General features: G+C 42.5%; 1 protein-coding gene across 1 annotated transcript in view; it reads right to left on the bottom strand.

The window, feature by feature from the left end:
* Window positions 1-9283: 9283 nt before the first annotated feature.
* Window positions 9284-16386, bottom strand: part of LOC138301502 (keratin, type I cytoskeletal 47 kDa-like) — a 29093-nt gene continuing 21990 nt past the window's right edge. The window contains exons 5-8 of the mRNA XM_069242015.1: window positions 12036-12192; window positions 10245-10406; window positions 10040-10117; window positions 9284-9520 (exon numbers count right to left, since the gene is read on the bottom strand). Coding sequence (XP_069098116.1) covers window positions 9284-9520; window positions 10040-10117; window positions 10245-10406; window positions 12036-12192 — 634 coding nt within the window. The remainder of the gene's footprint in view (window positions 9521-10039; window positions 10118-10244; window positions 10407-12035; window positions 12193-16386) is intronic.

A 16386-nucleotide genomic window follows, 5' to 3' on the forward strand; every position in this document is an offset into this window, starting at 1 on the left:
TCGCTTTGCGACCCATTAGGAAATGCAAAATGAAACCCCATGAATTGCAATTAGGGAATCGCAATTTTAAAAAATGATACATCTGGCCCCTAGTTCTCAAACACGGTAGCAGCACATTATACTCATTTAGTGTCCCAGAGTGTTTATTCAGCAGCCCACTTTTGGGCAACCCGGGTGGTCCTGTCAGAATAGAATTTAATACCATGAGTACTTTCTGCCTAATGGTCCAGACTGCGTATATAGATTTGGACACTGCTGTCCCTATCACCACGGAGGAATCCCTCTTACATATTCTAAAAGCAATTGCGCAGTCAAATATTTAAAAATTGTTGCAAAGGGGCACAGTCCATCTTCATCTAGGAACAAAAGAAGAGCAAAAATGCTCATCTGTTTTGTCAGCCACGCAACATAATTTGCACTTTTTGTCACCCTACCCCGAGGGGGACCAGCAGGCAGGAAAAGCATCTGTAGGTAGAGTGCCATACCTAAACTGTAAGAACAAAGATCCGGCACAGCATTTTGAAGGTATTACTTCAGGAGTGCCCCAAAATTGTGAGAGAGCTAGCTCTGCCCAAATGGAACTCAATTTCCTCAGCCATCCTAACTTCTCTACTGCTTTCGCCCGCCCCAGTATATCACTGAGCCCAGCCCTATAGTTCTGTAGTTCCTCTGATCTTCAGAAGCAAATCCAATAAAGTAAGATCCATAAGATTGCCAGATCTGTTATTTGATGGCTTCCTAGATCTAATCTGAGAGTCACCAAAAGAGTGCCCTTCCCTATCCCTATACTATTCCTAAGAAAATTATTTTCTTTAACAGCAAGGATGTGTAGATTGCTTCTACCCACTGCATTTTGCATATATCTATTGCAGGGTTAACTGGACAGCACTGGGCTTTTTTTTCCATCCTGCTAATCGCGCCCCCTCTATGGCTAATAGTATGTGAGCTTTCCATTATTTGAGCTCCCAAAGCACCTGAGTCTGTTAATCTCACTCCCAAGTAATCGAACTCCGTGATTCTCTAAACTAACAGGGTCACCATACTGTTCAGTTTCCTCCTCCTGGGGCAAATCATCAAATTCATTTTCACTGCATTGATCTCCAGCCCAAAATCCTTGAAAAATGTACAAAAATTATTTACTAAATTCCGAAGACCCTTCCGTGTTTCTGCCAATAGGAGGGTATCATCAGCATAAAACAACGCAATATTTTTTTCCCAGCCAAAATGAGAGACTCTTTGACACAGCTATTCAAATATCCAATACAGTTGTTAATATACAAAAGAAAGAGAGTGGCACCAGCCCTGGTGCACCCCACTCTCAATCCTAACTGGGTCTGTTAGCTCTCCCTTATTTCCATTCCTGATCCGTACGAATGTGCCCTGATGTAGACAAATAATGAGACCAAGAAGTTCTAACGTAACCCCCATCTCTTGCAGTGTACACCATAGCTTCTTTTTAGGCACTAAATCAAATGCTGCACAAAGGTCAATAAAAGCCACAAACAAATCCCCCCCACCAATATCCACAGTCTTCCACTTAATCTGCAAGAATCTAAATACTTGATCTAGAGCTGTAGTCGCTGGTCTAAATCCTGCCTGCAAACGTAAGATAGCACCACTCTCCTCAATCCATTCAACCAACCGGTCTAAAATTGGCTTTCAACAAACCTTCTGCAGTTTGTCTACCAGTCTAATTGGACGGAAGTTGGATGGATCATTTTCATTACCCATTTTAAAAATAGGCACTATCTCAGCCCCCTTCCAAGTGAGTGGAATTGGAGCACCAGCTGTAACCGCGTTGCACACAGTATTAATGTAGGGTACCCAGATATTTGTGTTAGATTTATAGAGATCCCTGCTACTTTATCAAGGCCTGGAGCCTTGCCGAGCTTGAGTGAATTAACAGCAGATAAGGTTTCAGTTATGGTGAGTTCAAGGGTGGCTGTGGCCTCAATCCCAATAGAACTGACATCTTCATGCATAGACTCATCTGAGGCTAAATAAAAGGAGCTGAAATGAGACACCCATTCCCCGCAGTGAGAGACTCCTGCATGACAGTGGTATAACAGGAGATTCCTGTATGAAAGTGATATAGCAGCAGAGAAGATTCCTGTATAACAGAGGCATAGCAACAGGAGACACTATGTTGGTCATTATGAGTCTGGCGGTCACTTGATCGCCAGACTCGCATTGGTGGTCGGACTGCCACCAGTGCAGCAGTCTGAGCGCCACATTATGACCACGGCGGTCGTGCCATGGTCGGACTGCCAGCACTGCCAGGTTTAGACATCCCGGCGGTCTGGCGGTTGTGGTGGCCCTAATCCACCAGGGCATCCGTGGGGATTACGACCTTGTTCTCCGCCAGCAATGTCATGGCGGTAACACCACACATGACATGGGCAGTGCAGGGGTCCCCCTGGCCAGAACCATCATAATGCCTTGCAGACAGTGAACATTGTGATGGTGATGGTGCACCCTGCATACTACAGCATTGCCACCGGCTCGATTACAAGCTAGAGACAATGCTGTAGGGTGTTTCCCACTAGGCCAACAGACGTAAACTCAGGTTTCCGGCCACCGATCTAGCGGGAAACTCTTAATGATCCAGATGGGGAGGTAGCTGCTATGGCGGCAACCTCCCCGCAGCGGAAACCTCCCTGTTGGAAGTTCGGCGGACGGCCTAAACTGTCCGCCGAACTCGTAATCAGGCTCTATGTGACACCTGGATGTCATTCCTGATAGGAGTGCAGGCAGATTGTTGTTCTAAGTCCTAGACACAGAAGAGACACACAAGGACTGCATTTGTTACTTAAAAGAGAGCATTTATTCCATCACAAAGAAAAACTGAGATCTTACATTGAATAAGAAGGGGCCTGAGGCCCCCCTTCCATGACATATTTAGAAATCTAAAAGTGGGAGTTACTTCAGAAAAACACATGGTATCTTGAACAATTTGGACACAATATACTCTGTCCTAAGGGAGAAAGAAATCATGGGTTCAATAATATATCAAGGTAAAAGCAGGTATATAGTTCCAATAGCTGATAATTTTTCTTTGTAGAAGCTCTTAAAAATTGTGCAAAGTAAAAACTTCAGAGTAGGACTTTTCTTCTTCTAATAAAATGTCAAAAATCCAAATTTTTTCCTTAGTTCTTTTTTCTTTTTTTTTCTATTTGCATTTGAGTCGCTTATTTTAAGAAAGACGTTTATTCATTAATCAAGGGTTCTGTCTGAGGGAATGTGACATTGATCCTAGTTTGCCTCACAAGTACACCTTTCCCTGGCTTTTTATATCCCCTTCTTCATATTTTCTTCATTGTCTTGCTGTGGAGACGTTGTGTAACCTGTACTGGGAGATAAGGGGTGTGTGCACGTTGCTTCTCCTTCAGTCTGCTACGTCATCTCATATTCATCAGAGCAGACAAGCCAAGCTCTCTCTGTAATCGCGTTCTGTGTCCTTTGGAAAGACAGATTTTCTCTAACATGTGCTTATTTTTTATTTGTTACTGCTGGTCCTCCATGCATCGAGTCAACTTCCTCACAAAGGTATTCACTTTCCTGGTTTAGTTGGGAATCTAAAATATTGACAAGAAACAATAAATGCAAATTAGAACTACACTGTAGAAAAGTAGGAATGTGACAAGCATTTTGTACTCATAACTTTGTCAGTTATCTCTATCAGTGGAAAACAGAGGGTTAGCTCTTCCCAATATGGCAGCTTATTACAAAGCAGCTGTACTCGATTGGGTGTCGAGGGCAGCACATAACCCAAAAAGTAATTTTTATTTGAATCAGATGATGTTAGAAATGAATGTCCGTTTCTCGCATTATTTTTAAATTTCCTCGTCTACCAAAAAGGGTCAGGTATAAACTACCAGCTATGATCCAACAATTTTGTTACAGTTAAAGCGTAAATATCAAATTGACGAGGCATTTTCATTCCTTCAAGTAAGGGACATTGGATGTCTAGGAGTAGAACTAAGCCAAAACACTATTCTGCAATGGGAAGAGCTGGGTTTCCAGACCCTAGAGGATTTTTACGTAGTCGATCGTTTGAAAACATGGGCACAGTATGTAATGGGCGCAAGCAATGTTCCAGAAAATTTAACATTTTCATATTGTCAAATTGAACACCTTTTGCATCTAATGCAACAACCATTGAACAATGCAAAGAGACACATTGCTCAGGCCTTCTATAATAACCAGCAAGGTATTGGGAAATGGTGTAAATTTCTTCAGAATGCAGGGACAACTTAGTTAACCGCCCAATTGCTGGTGCGAATAACTAACATGACAGGATGTAAGATAGAGATACAACATTGGAGAAAACACAATGAGGTGTCCCATAAAGCACTTAGAGGGGCCAATTTTAAAAAGCTCGCTCTGTTTTCCAGGTGGTTGATGTACTATACTCACGCTGTAGTAAGAAATATGCATCCTGAGACATCTGGCTCCTGCCCACGTTGCCAAACTTTCCAGGGTGATTAGATACATATGTGTTTTAGTTGCATTTCTGTAGCAAGGTACTGGGAGCAGATCTTTTAGAGGCTCAGCTCCTGGATAGGCCATGTGATTAATCCTAGCCCATTAGTTGCGCTTTGGGGTTTGAAGCAGAACATGAATCTCTCTAACGCATCCAGACAAATGGTATTTGTAGGTACAGTGGTAGCTTTATCACTTATCCTGCAGGCATGGAAATCACCAGCCCCCCCGACATACACACAATGGGAGGCGAAAATGCACAAGGGCTAAAGAAAAGCTGTATGCCCAGAGGATAGGAGCCATGAAAAGATATCATGCGATTGGGGCCAGAATGAGTAAGCCGGCCGAAGATGAGGAGGAAAGCTGGGACAGTCGAGGAAGGAGAGGAAGCAATTCATTTCAAATTTTGAATTCTTGAACTATATGAAATATGTAACTGTATATTATTTGCTATTGTGTCTTAACAGTCATGTATGCAATGAGAAAAGTTGGATTTTTTATACACATGTAACGCAAAGCTGCACCTGCTAATAAAAAAACAAATAAAAAAAAAAAAACGTTGTCATTTTCGTGCCAATCAAAAGCAGATTATGGGTAACTCTCTGAGGCTGTATACGGATCTTTTTTGAATCCGTACATGTCTCCTCTTATCTGGTGTTAGATGTGTGCACTTCAAAGTCCAGAGTATTGAAGAGTGCTAAACCTTTACTCCTGTTTGCTCAAACCTAGAATATGCTTGGAGCCCCTTTTCCTAATAACCGCCACGTGCCTCCAAATTCACCTTCAATTGTGATCATTTTTTGAAATGCTTATTATTATTTTTAGGTTCCATGGAGCCTTATATGTTACATTAATAAAAAACACTACAATTGAAATACTATGATAATACAGATAAAACGTTTTGTGATTTCATAGCAGTAAATAAGTTCCAAGTAGAATACAAAGGGGCTTTTTTACAAGCCCCTTGCGCCACTGTAGCATCATTTTTTTTGACGCAGCAGTGACACAAAGCAGTCCTCTACAATGCGCCATATTTATAAACTGGCGTAATGGGACCATTACGCCAATTTGTAAAGCCTTGTGCCACATTTTACGTGTGCCAGATATAATGTGTGCAAGGGAGGCGTTCACCCGTTAAAAGTCATGCAGAACTGGTGCAGTGAAATTTACAAGATTTCACTGCGTTGTTCTACACCTTTACTGCGTCAGAAATGTAACTCCTACTCAGCGCAGGTGTTAAACTGACAAAGGGCTTTTAGCTATGGGGGCCTCCAGGCACTGCTGGAGTAGCGTCATTTTTTTTACACTAGTCCAGCAATGCTTGACTTAAGCTCCACAGATGAATAAGAATTTCTGACGCATCTGTGTAAACGTGCACCATGGAGCTCTGTATTGTAAACACAGCGCATCCATGGCGTCATTAGGGGGAAACAGGGTAGCCCAAGAAATCTGATGCATCAGAGATCTGATGCGTCAGATTCTTGTAACTGAGGCCCACATTCTCTAAATTTTGTTTCCTACATTCAGTGTGTATGCAGACATTGTCCCCCAGTAAAGTGGGCTGCTGCTGCCATTGTTGTTATGCAGTGCTCAGAGTGAACAGTGTTTAGGAAACAAAGCTAGTTTATGTGCTCTGGCAGACCATCAGTTTCCTGTGCAGCAGAAGTACAATACAACGTCTACAATATGAAAACCATGCTGAACATATCATGCTCATGCAAGTGCAACTATCAAACGAACAACCTGGTAGTCCGCAATTTGTCCATTTTGTAGACACAAGAAATAATTAGTGGGTCTATTCCTTTTCTGAGGTCTGTATAGTTGTTTTTAGTCTGTTCATTTAGCATTTTCCCCATCCTAGTAAGCCAAATACTTCCATAGACTGAGTAGGATCGCCCTGAGGGATGTCAGCCTTACCCTCCTGGAGGGGTTGAGCTCCATTTCCTTAGATGGGATGGCTTTCCCAAATATCTACTTCATCCTCTAAGGAAAGACAGCAGGTGCAGCGGTTCATTCCTTTTCCACTCACACAAATGAAATATTTCCACAAGTTCTTTTTACTTTATGGATTGCCTGGGGTAATTTCTTGTTTGTGGCTTTCTTTCTGATTTGTTTGCTGAGATGTTCCCAGCCTATACCCTTCACCCTTATTTCTGTCATACTGACACCTCTGTTATTCCCTCATCTTTTTATTTAGGCAGGGGTACACTTTCATTTTGCAAGGGATCTTTTGTTGGTTTTGTACATCCCACTATTCTTGTGTAAGGTTTCTATACTCCGTCCACCCCAGCCTGTTCAGTTTCTTCTTGCCTATTCCAGATCCCCTATATTTTGTTGTTCTATTACAATAGAAAACAGACTACCTCAAACCTCTTTTTATATATTTTCAGGTTACTCCGTAGTGGTCCCATTTTGATAGGTAGGCTCACTTTCTTAGAACACATGCCTGCACTCAAGCATCAAACAAGATTTACAGTTTAGAGTAAAGAAAGTGATGGCTAAGACATTCCCAGAAATCTGCCTCGATATGAAGGCATGCACTGCCATCCACAACTCATGCCAACTGAGCTATGACTGCTTTGAAACATGAACATTGAGAAAAAAGGCAACCTAATGATGTGAAAATGCTGGCACACCTTTTTTGGAATCCACTGAAGATGTCTGCAATTTCACTTCGGTGGTGAAACTTTGGGACAAGGATATTACTTGGGAGCTGGATACCGTATAACTTCTACTAGACGAAATCAGAAAAGACGATTTGCTGGCACCGCTGGTAAAAAAAACATAATTATTTCAGTAACTGAAGACCCTCCTCACAAAAGTTACCAGATGCCATAGTTTCCTATTGATGGCATACTGTACATTACCATTTTAACAACACAAAAAGATAATGGATGGAATGCTGAACATTATTCAAACATTTATCCCCAGTAACTGATCCGGGTTAAATCCATTGTTTTTTTTCTCACAAAGTCAGCCCAGTTTGGGCCCAGCCATATGCAAATCACTCTTGACCCTGCTCCCCATGGAAACAGTCAAGCTCAAACTGCCCGGCCAGGTCTGCCATGGACCTGCAACAAACATCCTGGGACCCGTTTCATGGTATCACCCCTCATCAGCCAGGCTAGCATGAATCTAGTGGCACAGTAAGAAGGGGGCCCAGTTTGGGGGGTGAATGTTTGAAAATGTTCAGCATTCCATCCATCATCTTTTTGTGTTGCTGTAGGCTCACTAAGTGGGAAAGGTATGCCCAGGCGTGGGTCCCAGGCTCACTGTGCCACTGGGTTCAAGCTAGCCTGGCTGATGAAAGGTGATACCCTGAAAAAAGTCTGTAATAGTGTGACTGGAGCAGTAGAAGGCTTTTACCATTTTACAGCTTGACATGGATGGCACTACTTAATCCTATGTCTGAAGACTTTGCTAAATAAATGCCATAAGACTTTGCCCCTCTCTAGCTTGGCATGGATGGCACTGTGCTAATCTTATGCTTAAGAACTTTGCTAGAAAAACAGACGTTTGAAGTGAACAAATTTAGGCCCTCATTACAACCCTGGCAGACAGGGAAGAAGTGGCGGTAATACTGCCAACAGGCCGGCGGAAAAAAAATGGAATTATGACCATGGCAGTTACCACCATGGTCATCCGCCACTTCTCCACTCCGACCGCCAGGGCGGTGACGACCACTGGGCTGGAGACTTCGGTCTCTAGCCCGGCAGCCGTCACCAGACTGCCGGCGGTATCAGGACCCTGCATACCGCCATGGATTTCATGTGGTTTGGAACCGCCACAAAATCCATGGCACTGATAGGGGTCTCCCCCGCCACCCTCCCCCACCCCTGAGTCTTCCCCCCACACCCCTTACCCTCCTACCACCCCCTAAAGGTGCTAGTACCCCACTACCCACACACCCCCACATCAACACATACCTCCCTTCACGCACACAGACACCACCACCACACATACCCGCACACATACTAACAAACATTCCAGCAGACACACACAGTCAAACACGCACACATACATACAGACATACACGCACACCTACTCACAATCAAACATACAGACACACACACATTTCCAAACACACAACAACCCCCGCATGCATACACCCACTCACACACCCCCTCTACACACTGACACTCACACCCCCATGCACGCACACACCACACAACACCCTCCGACCCCCCCACCCCTAACGGACGATCACCTTACCTGTTCTGGTGATCCTCCGGGAGGGGACAGGATCCATGGGGCCTGCTCCGCCTCCAGCACCCCGTCACCAGAACACTGCCACACCTAATCATGGGATGTGTTTCGGTGGGCGGTGTTCTGATGACAGGGTGGTGGAGGTGGAGCAGCCTCCACTTCCCCGCCGACCGCCAGTATGGCTGCTGGTAGCTCTCTGTCAGAAAAAGGACGGAGGGCTGCCAGCAGTCATAATACACTGTGCGGAAAACCGCCTGCACTGGCGGTCTTCAGCACTTCGGTACCGCCGAGGTCGAAATGAGGGCCTTAATGTGTCTTTGGTGCTATAGGGTTCTCTATATAGGAACACACACACACCTTCACAATATTCTATTAATCTATATTTTGGCCACAGGTCTATATTTTTAACCTTGATAGTCTGACATATAGCACATTAACGTCTATAGAGTAGTTGGAAAAGATTATGAGTGGCTGGCCACCACAGAAAATGGGAATCAGTGTCGATCTATTAAGGTCTAAGGGGTAATTGTTAACTCTGTGATTGATATCCCTACAGGGGACAGTTCTTGCCCCTTATAAGAGAGTTGTGACAGATCTATAAAAGTCTTCCGAACTCAAACTCATCCTCCAGCACGTGGCGGTAGGTCTCCCTCTCCATCTCCAGCCGGGTCCTGATGTCCAGGAGCCTCTGGTACTCGAAGCTCTGCAGCTCCATGTCCCTGCAGAGCTGGAGGAGCTGCTCCTCCATGCCGCTGATCCTCTGCTGTATCTGCATGAGTTCTGTCCCGTAGTGTTGTTCTGTCTCTGCTGAGGTCAATTCAAGAGATCGTTTCTGTCAAGAGATGAACCCCGCATGTTACAGATCACTAAAAACATGTCCAACAGGCTGGCAGAAAAGCCAGAGCAGTTTGATGAAGTGCACATTGGTTGGCACAGCTAGTTGAGAGCATACGTTTGTGTTTCATGGCTGTACACCATGCACCTCTCACAGTGAAACAATATGTCTACATTGCAGTCCCATTTCCTGTGCCACTCAATGGGGTAGGCTGTAAGGTCAGTAAAAAAACAAACTTTGACTTATTTCAAGTGTTTGTCCGCGTGCTGTCCATTAACATACTGCTGTAGCATCTATATTCTCTAGATAAGAATTTTAAATAGGCAGGTTTGTATTTTTGGAAAAAGCTGCTGCTGAAGTGAGGGAGCATTCTTCCTTCTAAGTAATTCTGCTGATATTTGTGGAATATTATTGCAAATATATCCAGATTGCTTAAAAAGCTTAAGTATACACTAATATGATTAAAAGTGTATTCCCCTACGTCTGAGAATCACACAGTATCTGCGACATACATACCTTGGCCAATGTGGTCTGAAGGTCGAGTTCCAATTTCTGGAGACTGAGACGACTGAGCTGTACCTTCAATTCTTCAGACTGAGAAAACAGATTGAAAGAGAGAGGAGAGCATTGTTAGGATCCAACAAGTGTGAAATGTGCCTGCACAATTGACTGCGCACCATATTACATTGCACAATGTGCCTATTTATAACAAGCTTCTTACCACCTTCAGGAACTGGGCCTGGGCTTCTCTTCGGTTCTTCTCTGCCAGCACCTCATAATCACCTCTCATTCTTTTCAGGATTTCAGTTAGGTCTTGTCCAGGAGGAGCGTCCATCTCCACACTCACTTCACCAGAAAAATTGACACTTGCTACCGTCATTTCCTGGGCAGAGCATGAAGACCATTGGTTTGCAGATCATAATGAACAGGAACGAAATCCACATGTAAAACGGTTGGGGGACACTTGATATTAAAATGGATGCCATCGGAATTGACTAGAAAGAACTAGGATTATATATCTGTAGAAAACGTAAATCCATCCTAAAGAAATTGATCTTTACCCCCTGAAAACACAGTTTCAGATCTTTGAAAACATTGACTTTCATTAGATTATGCCTCCTCTCACAAGTCCACACCCAAAACATGACATCACCGCTCATCCTTTTAGATAACATGATCTACTACTAGTTCACACCTCTCCAACAAGACTACAACCTGTCACTGAACAACACACTCTTCACTGGATCACACCTTCACTCACTATAACACTTCATCATACATAAGACCCCCTTTTGTTAGACCACCTCCACCAAGATCCAACCCACATTAAAGCCCTTTTGACTTAACCTTATGATTGAATTAGGGACTCCCCTAAAAAAATACAACATAATTTATCTTCGTAACAAACATCCTCCCACCAGACAACACACCACCTGCAGAATCTACACACTGCGACTGACACTCTTCAGCTTAGCAGACCATACCAGTGCAACTATACAACCCTCACACCATTCTAGCAGCCTCCTGTTTAGACCACATCCTTGTATTCTTTCTACATGAACTTCACAAGTTAAAACACCCTAGACCACAAATGTGCTCTGCTGATCAAAATCGAGTCCAATAAAACATATTATAACTTTATGGGCCACACACTAGTCTAGTACAATTCAGCACCTGGAATTTGTTTCTGGTACAACTAGTTACAAACTTACTATTACCTTAGCTGATGCTGTACAATACCAAAGATTACATCATTCACCAGTAGAACTCATAAATGTATAGATCACACCCTCCGCTCAGAGAATACAGACCTCAATAAGCAATTTACTAGGTAAGTATAATTCACAACCAAAATAGACAACAAGTTAGCCTGTAAGATCCGACGGCAGATTGGATCAAGCCTTTTGACACCAAAACAGATTACACATTAAAATCACAACCTATGCCATTAGAGCATGCTATTATATAAACAACTACCAGACCGCAGCCTTGACAAGAGACAACTAAACAGAGAGCAGCCTCGACCTCTAGAAGCCATGTTAGAATAGAGAACAGTCTCAGAGTTGATCACATTTTCACCCACTAAAGACCACTGCCCAAAAAACTGTCCCTCAACCAGGAGAGCACACAGCTTAAAAGAAAATGTGTTACCTCTTAAACAACAAACAACAACATCACACATTACTCCCTGTGGAACATACTGCTGAACAGACCTAACATCCTCTAACAAACAGATCAGGCTTTTCTCAGGAGCTCAGTCTTCTGCAAGAAGGTCACCTCTTTCCCCAGTAAATTACATCTGCGCAGACACTATACCTTCATTACTAGTCTTTTGCAGAAATTTTATAGATGGAAAATACACTGAGGAGTCCTAAAAAACAGAACTGGAGGCCAACCACACTTCCGAACAAGAATCAGGCACCATCCAAGTGAAGAAGTATTCAAGAATTTTTATGTTGCTAAAATGTATTATTTATGGGTCAGGAAACAAAGCACAAGATCTGCATTCTACCTCTTGGTGGTTCTTCTTGAGGTAGGTCAGCTCTTTGTTCAGGGCCTCAATCTGCATCACCAATTCAGATCTGGTCATGGTCAAGTCGTCCAGGAATTTGCGCAGCCCATGGATGTCGGCATCTATGGGCTGCCGCATGGCGAGCTCATTCTCATATCTGAAGAAGGACAGCAAAGGGAGGAGGTGGTTTAGGTCACAAGAGCATGCACACCTCAGGCATTACCATAGTACACTACTGTGCCTTGTCTGTTGAATATCTGTGTGTGTGTGTGCATGTATTAATCTATATAAATATAATGCATTGAATTATCACTCTACATAAAGGATCTGGCTCTGCATGTATTCAAAGAGTGTATGTTATCTGACATGGGGTTGGGCTGAATTGAAATTTGTTTTAGGAAAACAGTTGCTAAGGATGGAGTAGATCATGATGTGAAAATTAGGAGACCTTGCTCAATTCCTAGAGTGCCCAATTAAAATACTTCCAGCCCCAGAGAATCGAGAAGAGTATGTGAACGCTGAAATGTTACTAATAAGTATTCATGTATTTTGGATTATGAATCTGCATAGGATTTGACTTATATAGAAAATAAGGTGCGACATGGAAAGTGTGCCCACTTGAGTGGCCGTCATTAATCAGAAAGTTTCCTTATTAAATGCATATTAATAATTAATGAAGTGCCTATGTTTAGTTTAATGTAGTAGTGTGCTATATTAATGAATTTGCACTATATCTTTGCTTTAGTAATTGTAGGCCTTAAGTTAGCGAGGTTTTGGGCCTAGTTTGCACAGCCTCATACTAAGCTGTACTGTTTAAATGATGCCGTGAGAAATGTACGCCTAAAGAAATGAATACATGTATTGTTTTTCACTGAGTTGACCAAACATTAGCAGATGTCTTTATTTTTCTCATGAGAACTGCTTGATAGAATGTCTTGTACTAGTAAAAGAAACATTGTATAGTTTAGTGCGTGAGACAGCGATGTTCCCAGGAGCTAACAATGGATGCACTGACTGATGTACGGCTGGATACAAAAATGTTACCTGACGAGCCTGACGGTGGGAACAGGAGAAGAGGAGAAGAGGAGCCAATCATCGACATGTGAAAGACAGTTTAGTTATATCGTAGATATAGAAATAAGTCCTTATTGGACTAAGAGTAAATGTACGATTCTTTGACCCATGGCAACGTGGGAAGTCCTTTAGACAATTTTAACTTAACCCGACTGCACTGAGAGATTCAAGATCATTCCTATTTCGATTTCCTGCTGAGAGGATTCTACCTTTAACTTTATTGCTTAAACTTCTGATGCTGATTACCAATCCCTTAGATATGATTTTCCAAATGGTTCAGATAGCTTAGAGTCCCCATTTCTGAACCTTTCCCTTTCATGGTCCATTGATGATGCTGACCGAACAGATGTCCAACTGACGAAGATAATCGCAGTTTGCTGATCCATACTGAAGAGAGGTATAACAAAATGCCATTGTTCTTGTTATAAGTTTGTCTTTTGTTTCCTGGGACCAACTGCCATTTTGATAGAGCCATAGATAGATGTTTTCCAAATGTATGTTGACTAAAAGTGTTTTGCATGAAGCCCAAACATGCTATTCTAATCAGAAGGCTAGTAAGGGAAACCCTGACATGTTAACAGGTTGCTAGTAATAAAAATTAAAGTTGCTCAGTTGCTGAACCTAGATGTATGTTATTTCGATTGCGCAGTTGTTCTTGCTATTGATTTGTACTGTAGCTCTTCGATGCGTAGTAATCCATGCACTAGTTAAATTGAGATTCTGTAGAAGATTTGGTCAACCAGTGTGTTGTGGTTCCCAGAACACTGACGCTAAGAACAGGTGCTGGTAACAGGTTTATTCGCATATAAGTCCAAAGATGTACAGAGCCACCTCACAGCGTATTGCCGGCATCTTCCCCAACCGCATTCCTTCTCACACCCAACCTTCCACATTCCACCCCACGAGCCCGCATTCTACTCCCCACATTCTACCCACAGACACTGCATATTAATTAACATACTTCAAACCCTGGATTAAGATACTACAACATAACATACCATCTCCCCCATTTATAAAACAATATACAAATAAAAAACTAAACAAACACAACAAAGGACCAAGAGGACATTATCGATCAGGTCTTAGTTTCCATGGCAAAAACCTTTCACGAGAGGATCTGCGAGGAAATTTCTCCTTACAATTTGAAACAGACCTTTGTGTAATCATATCACCTGAATTTTGGGCACGTGTTAAAGAGCTTTGATCCTTCCCTCCGTCACAGTCATCACACGCTCCCGACACAGAAACCTCAGAAAGTTTTACCACTTTGGATAAGTTCCACCAACGACCATCTTCAACCATGACAGCACTCCCACAAATTTTCTTTACCCTGACAGGTTTACCAAAACAATCATCACCTTTTGTAACAGGGACAGTTTTCTTAATACGCACCAAATCTCCAGGGCAAACTACATGCAACTTGGTTGCTTTAACAACATCATATCTTCTTTTCATACGTTGCTGGCCCAACCACACCTTTTCCCACTCTACCCTTTTCCTTTCACACAAACCCTTGGGTTTCAAAGAATTAGATAACCATGAAGGAAAGAGAACAGTGGTTGGCTTACGACCCTTTAGAGCTTCAAAAGGAGACACATTCGTCAGTGAATGGGGTGTTGAACGATAAACCCACAACATGGTGCTCACGGCCTCAAAAATGTCAAAATTGTTGTGCCTAGCCCATTTTATGCAATCCCCAATCACCCTATTCATTCTTTCTACTAGCCCATTCGTCTGGGGATGATATAGAGAGCTTTTCAAGTGCTTAATGTCAGATTGATGCAAGAAATTCTCCATTTCCGCATTAACAAATTGCACCCCATTATCTGAAATAATGGTCTCTGGTAAACCCTCTCTCATGAATATCTCTTTAAGGAAGTTAACAGCATTAGATGCAGAGGGAACAGCATAAAACCGAACTTCAGGCCATCTACTGTGATAATCCATGAGAACAAACGCGTATCTTAAATTATAAGGAAGGAAATTAAACGGTCCAATCATATCGATCCCCACCTTAGACCAAGGTTTTGCAGGGATCTCAATAGGATGTAAAGGTGGAATACATGTTTTCAATCCTTTCTCAGCCGAATTGCAAACCAGACACACTTTGACCGCAAGATCAACTTCTTTGTCCATAGATGGCCACCAATAACTCTCCCTCAGCCTTCTCTTTGTCATAGTGGCACCAAAATGTCCATCATGTGCTAAATTTATTAGGCCCAAACGTAAACTATATGGAGGTATACACCTGTCCCCTCTCAACAATATATCATCTTCTATAGTGATCTCATTTGCAATTTTACAAAAAGGTTGCACTGGTAGTGAAACATTCCTTTCCTTAGGCCAGCCATTGATCCCAAATGCTCTAACCTGAGCCAGAATGGGATCTCTCAAAGAAGCCTCTTCCCAATCAGTTTTGTTGTAGGCTTTGGATTTTGGGAGATCTATAGAAGCAACAAAACAATCCTCTCTATCCTCCTCACCGTCAAAATCATCTAACCCATCTATAGGTAATCTTGAAAGAAAATCCGCTCTCACATTGAGCTTCCCCGGCAAAAACCTAACTTCCATGTTATATTGTAATAGTTTAGTGGTGAGACGGGCAATACGTGGGGTAGTATAGTTGGTTTTATCCCCACTGAGAATGTAGAGTAATGGTTTATGATCAGTGATGATGACAAATCTTCTGCCCCAAACATAACTCCTAAATTTTTCACTTGCCCAAACACAGGCCAACAATTCTTTCTCTATTACAGAATAATTCACTTCAGCCTCCCTCAATACTCTAGAAGCATAGCTTATCGTGGCTTCACCTCGTTGAGTGTCCTGGACTAGAACCGCACCCAAACCATACTTGCTCGCATCAACCATAATCTTGCATGTTAATGCAGGATCGTAAGAGCGTAGAGCTTTAGCATCCGTCATTTCAGATTTTATCAACTCAAACGTGTCTTGACAATCCTCATCACATGAGAATTCAACACTCTTCTTCAACATGCTAGACAAACATTTCATCTTAGATGCATAATTTGGGATAAACCTCGAATAAAACTCACACAATCCTACAAAAGAGCGCAACTCATTCTTATTTTTAGGAGGAAGACAATGACTAACGGCATCCACCAAACCAGGTCTCGGTTTTACACCCTCCGACGACACAACATGTCCCAAGAATTCTATCTCTTTTTTCCAAAATTCACACTTATCTTCTTTAACTACCACTCCATTCTCCTGAAAAATTTGTAATACCATCTTGAGAATCGTGTTGTGATCAAGT

This window comes from Pleurodeles waltl, chromosome 6, assembly GCF_031143425.1.
Source record: "Pleurodeles waltl isolate 20211129_DDA chromosome 6, aPleWal1.hap1.20221129, whole genome shotgun sequence".
Lineage (NCBI taxonomy): Eukaryota > Metazoa > Chordata > Amphibia > Caudata > Salamandridae > Pleurodeles > Pleurodeles waltl.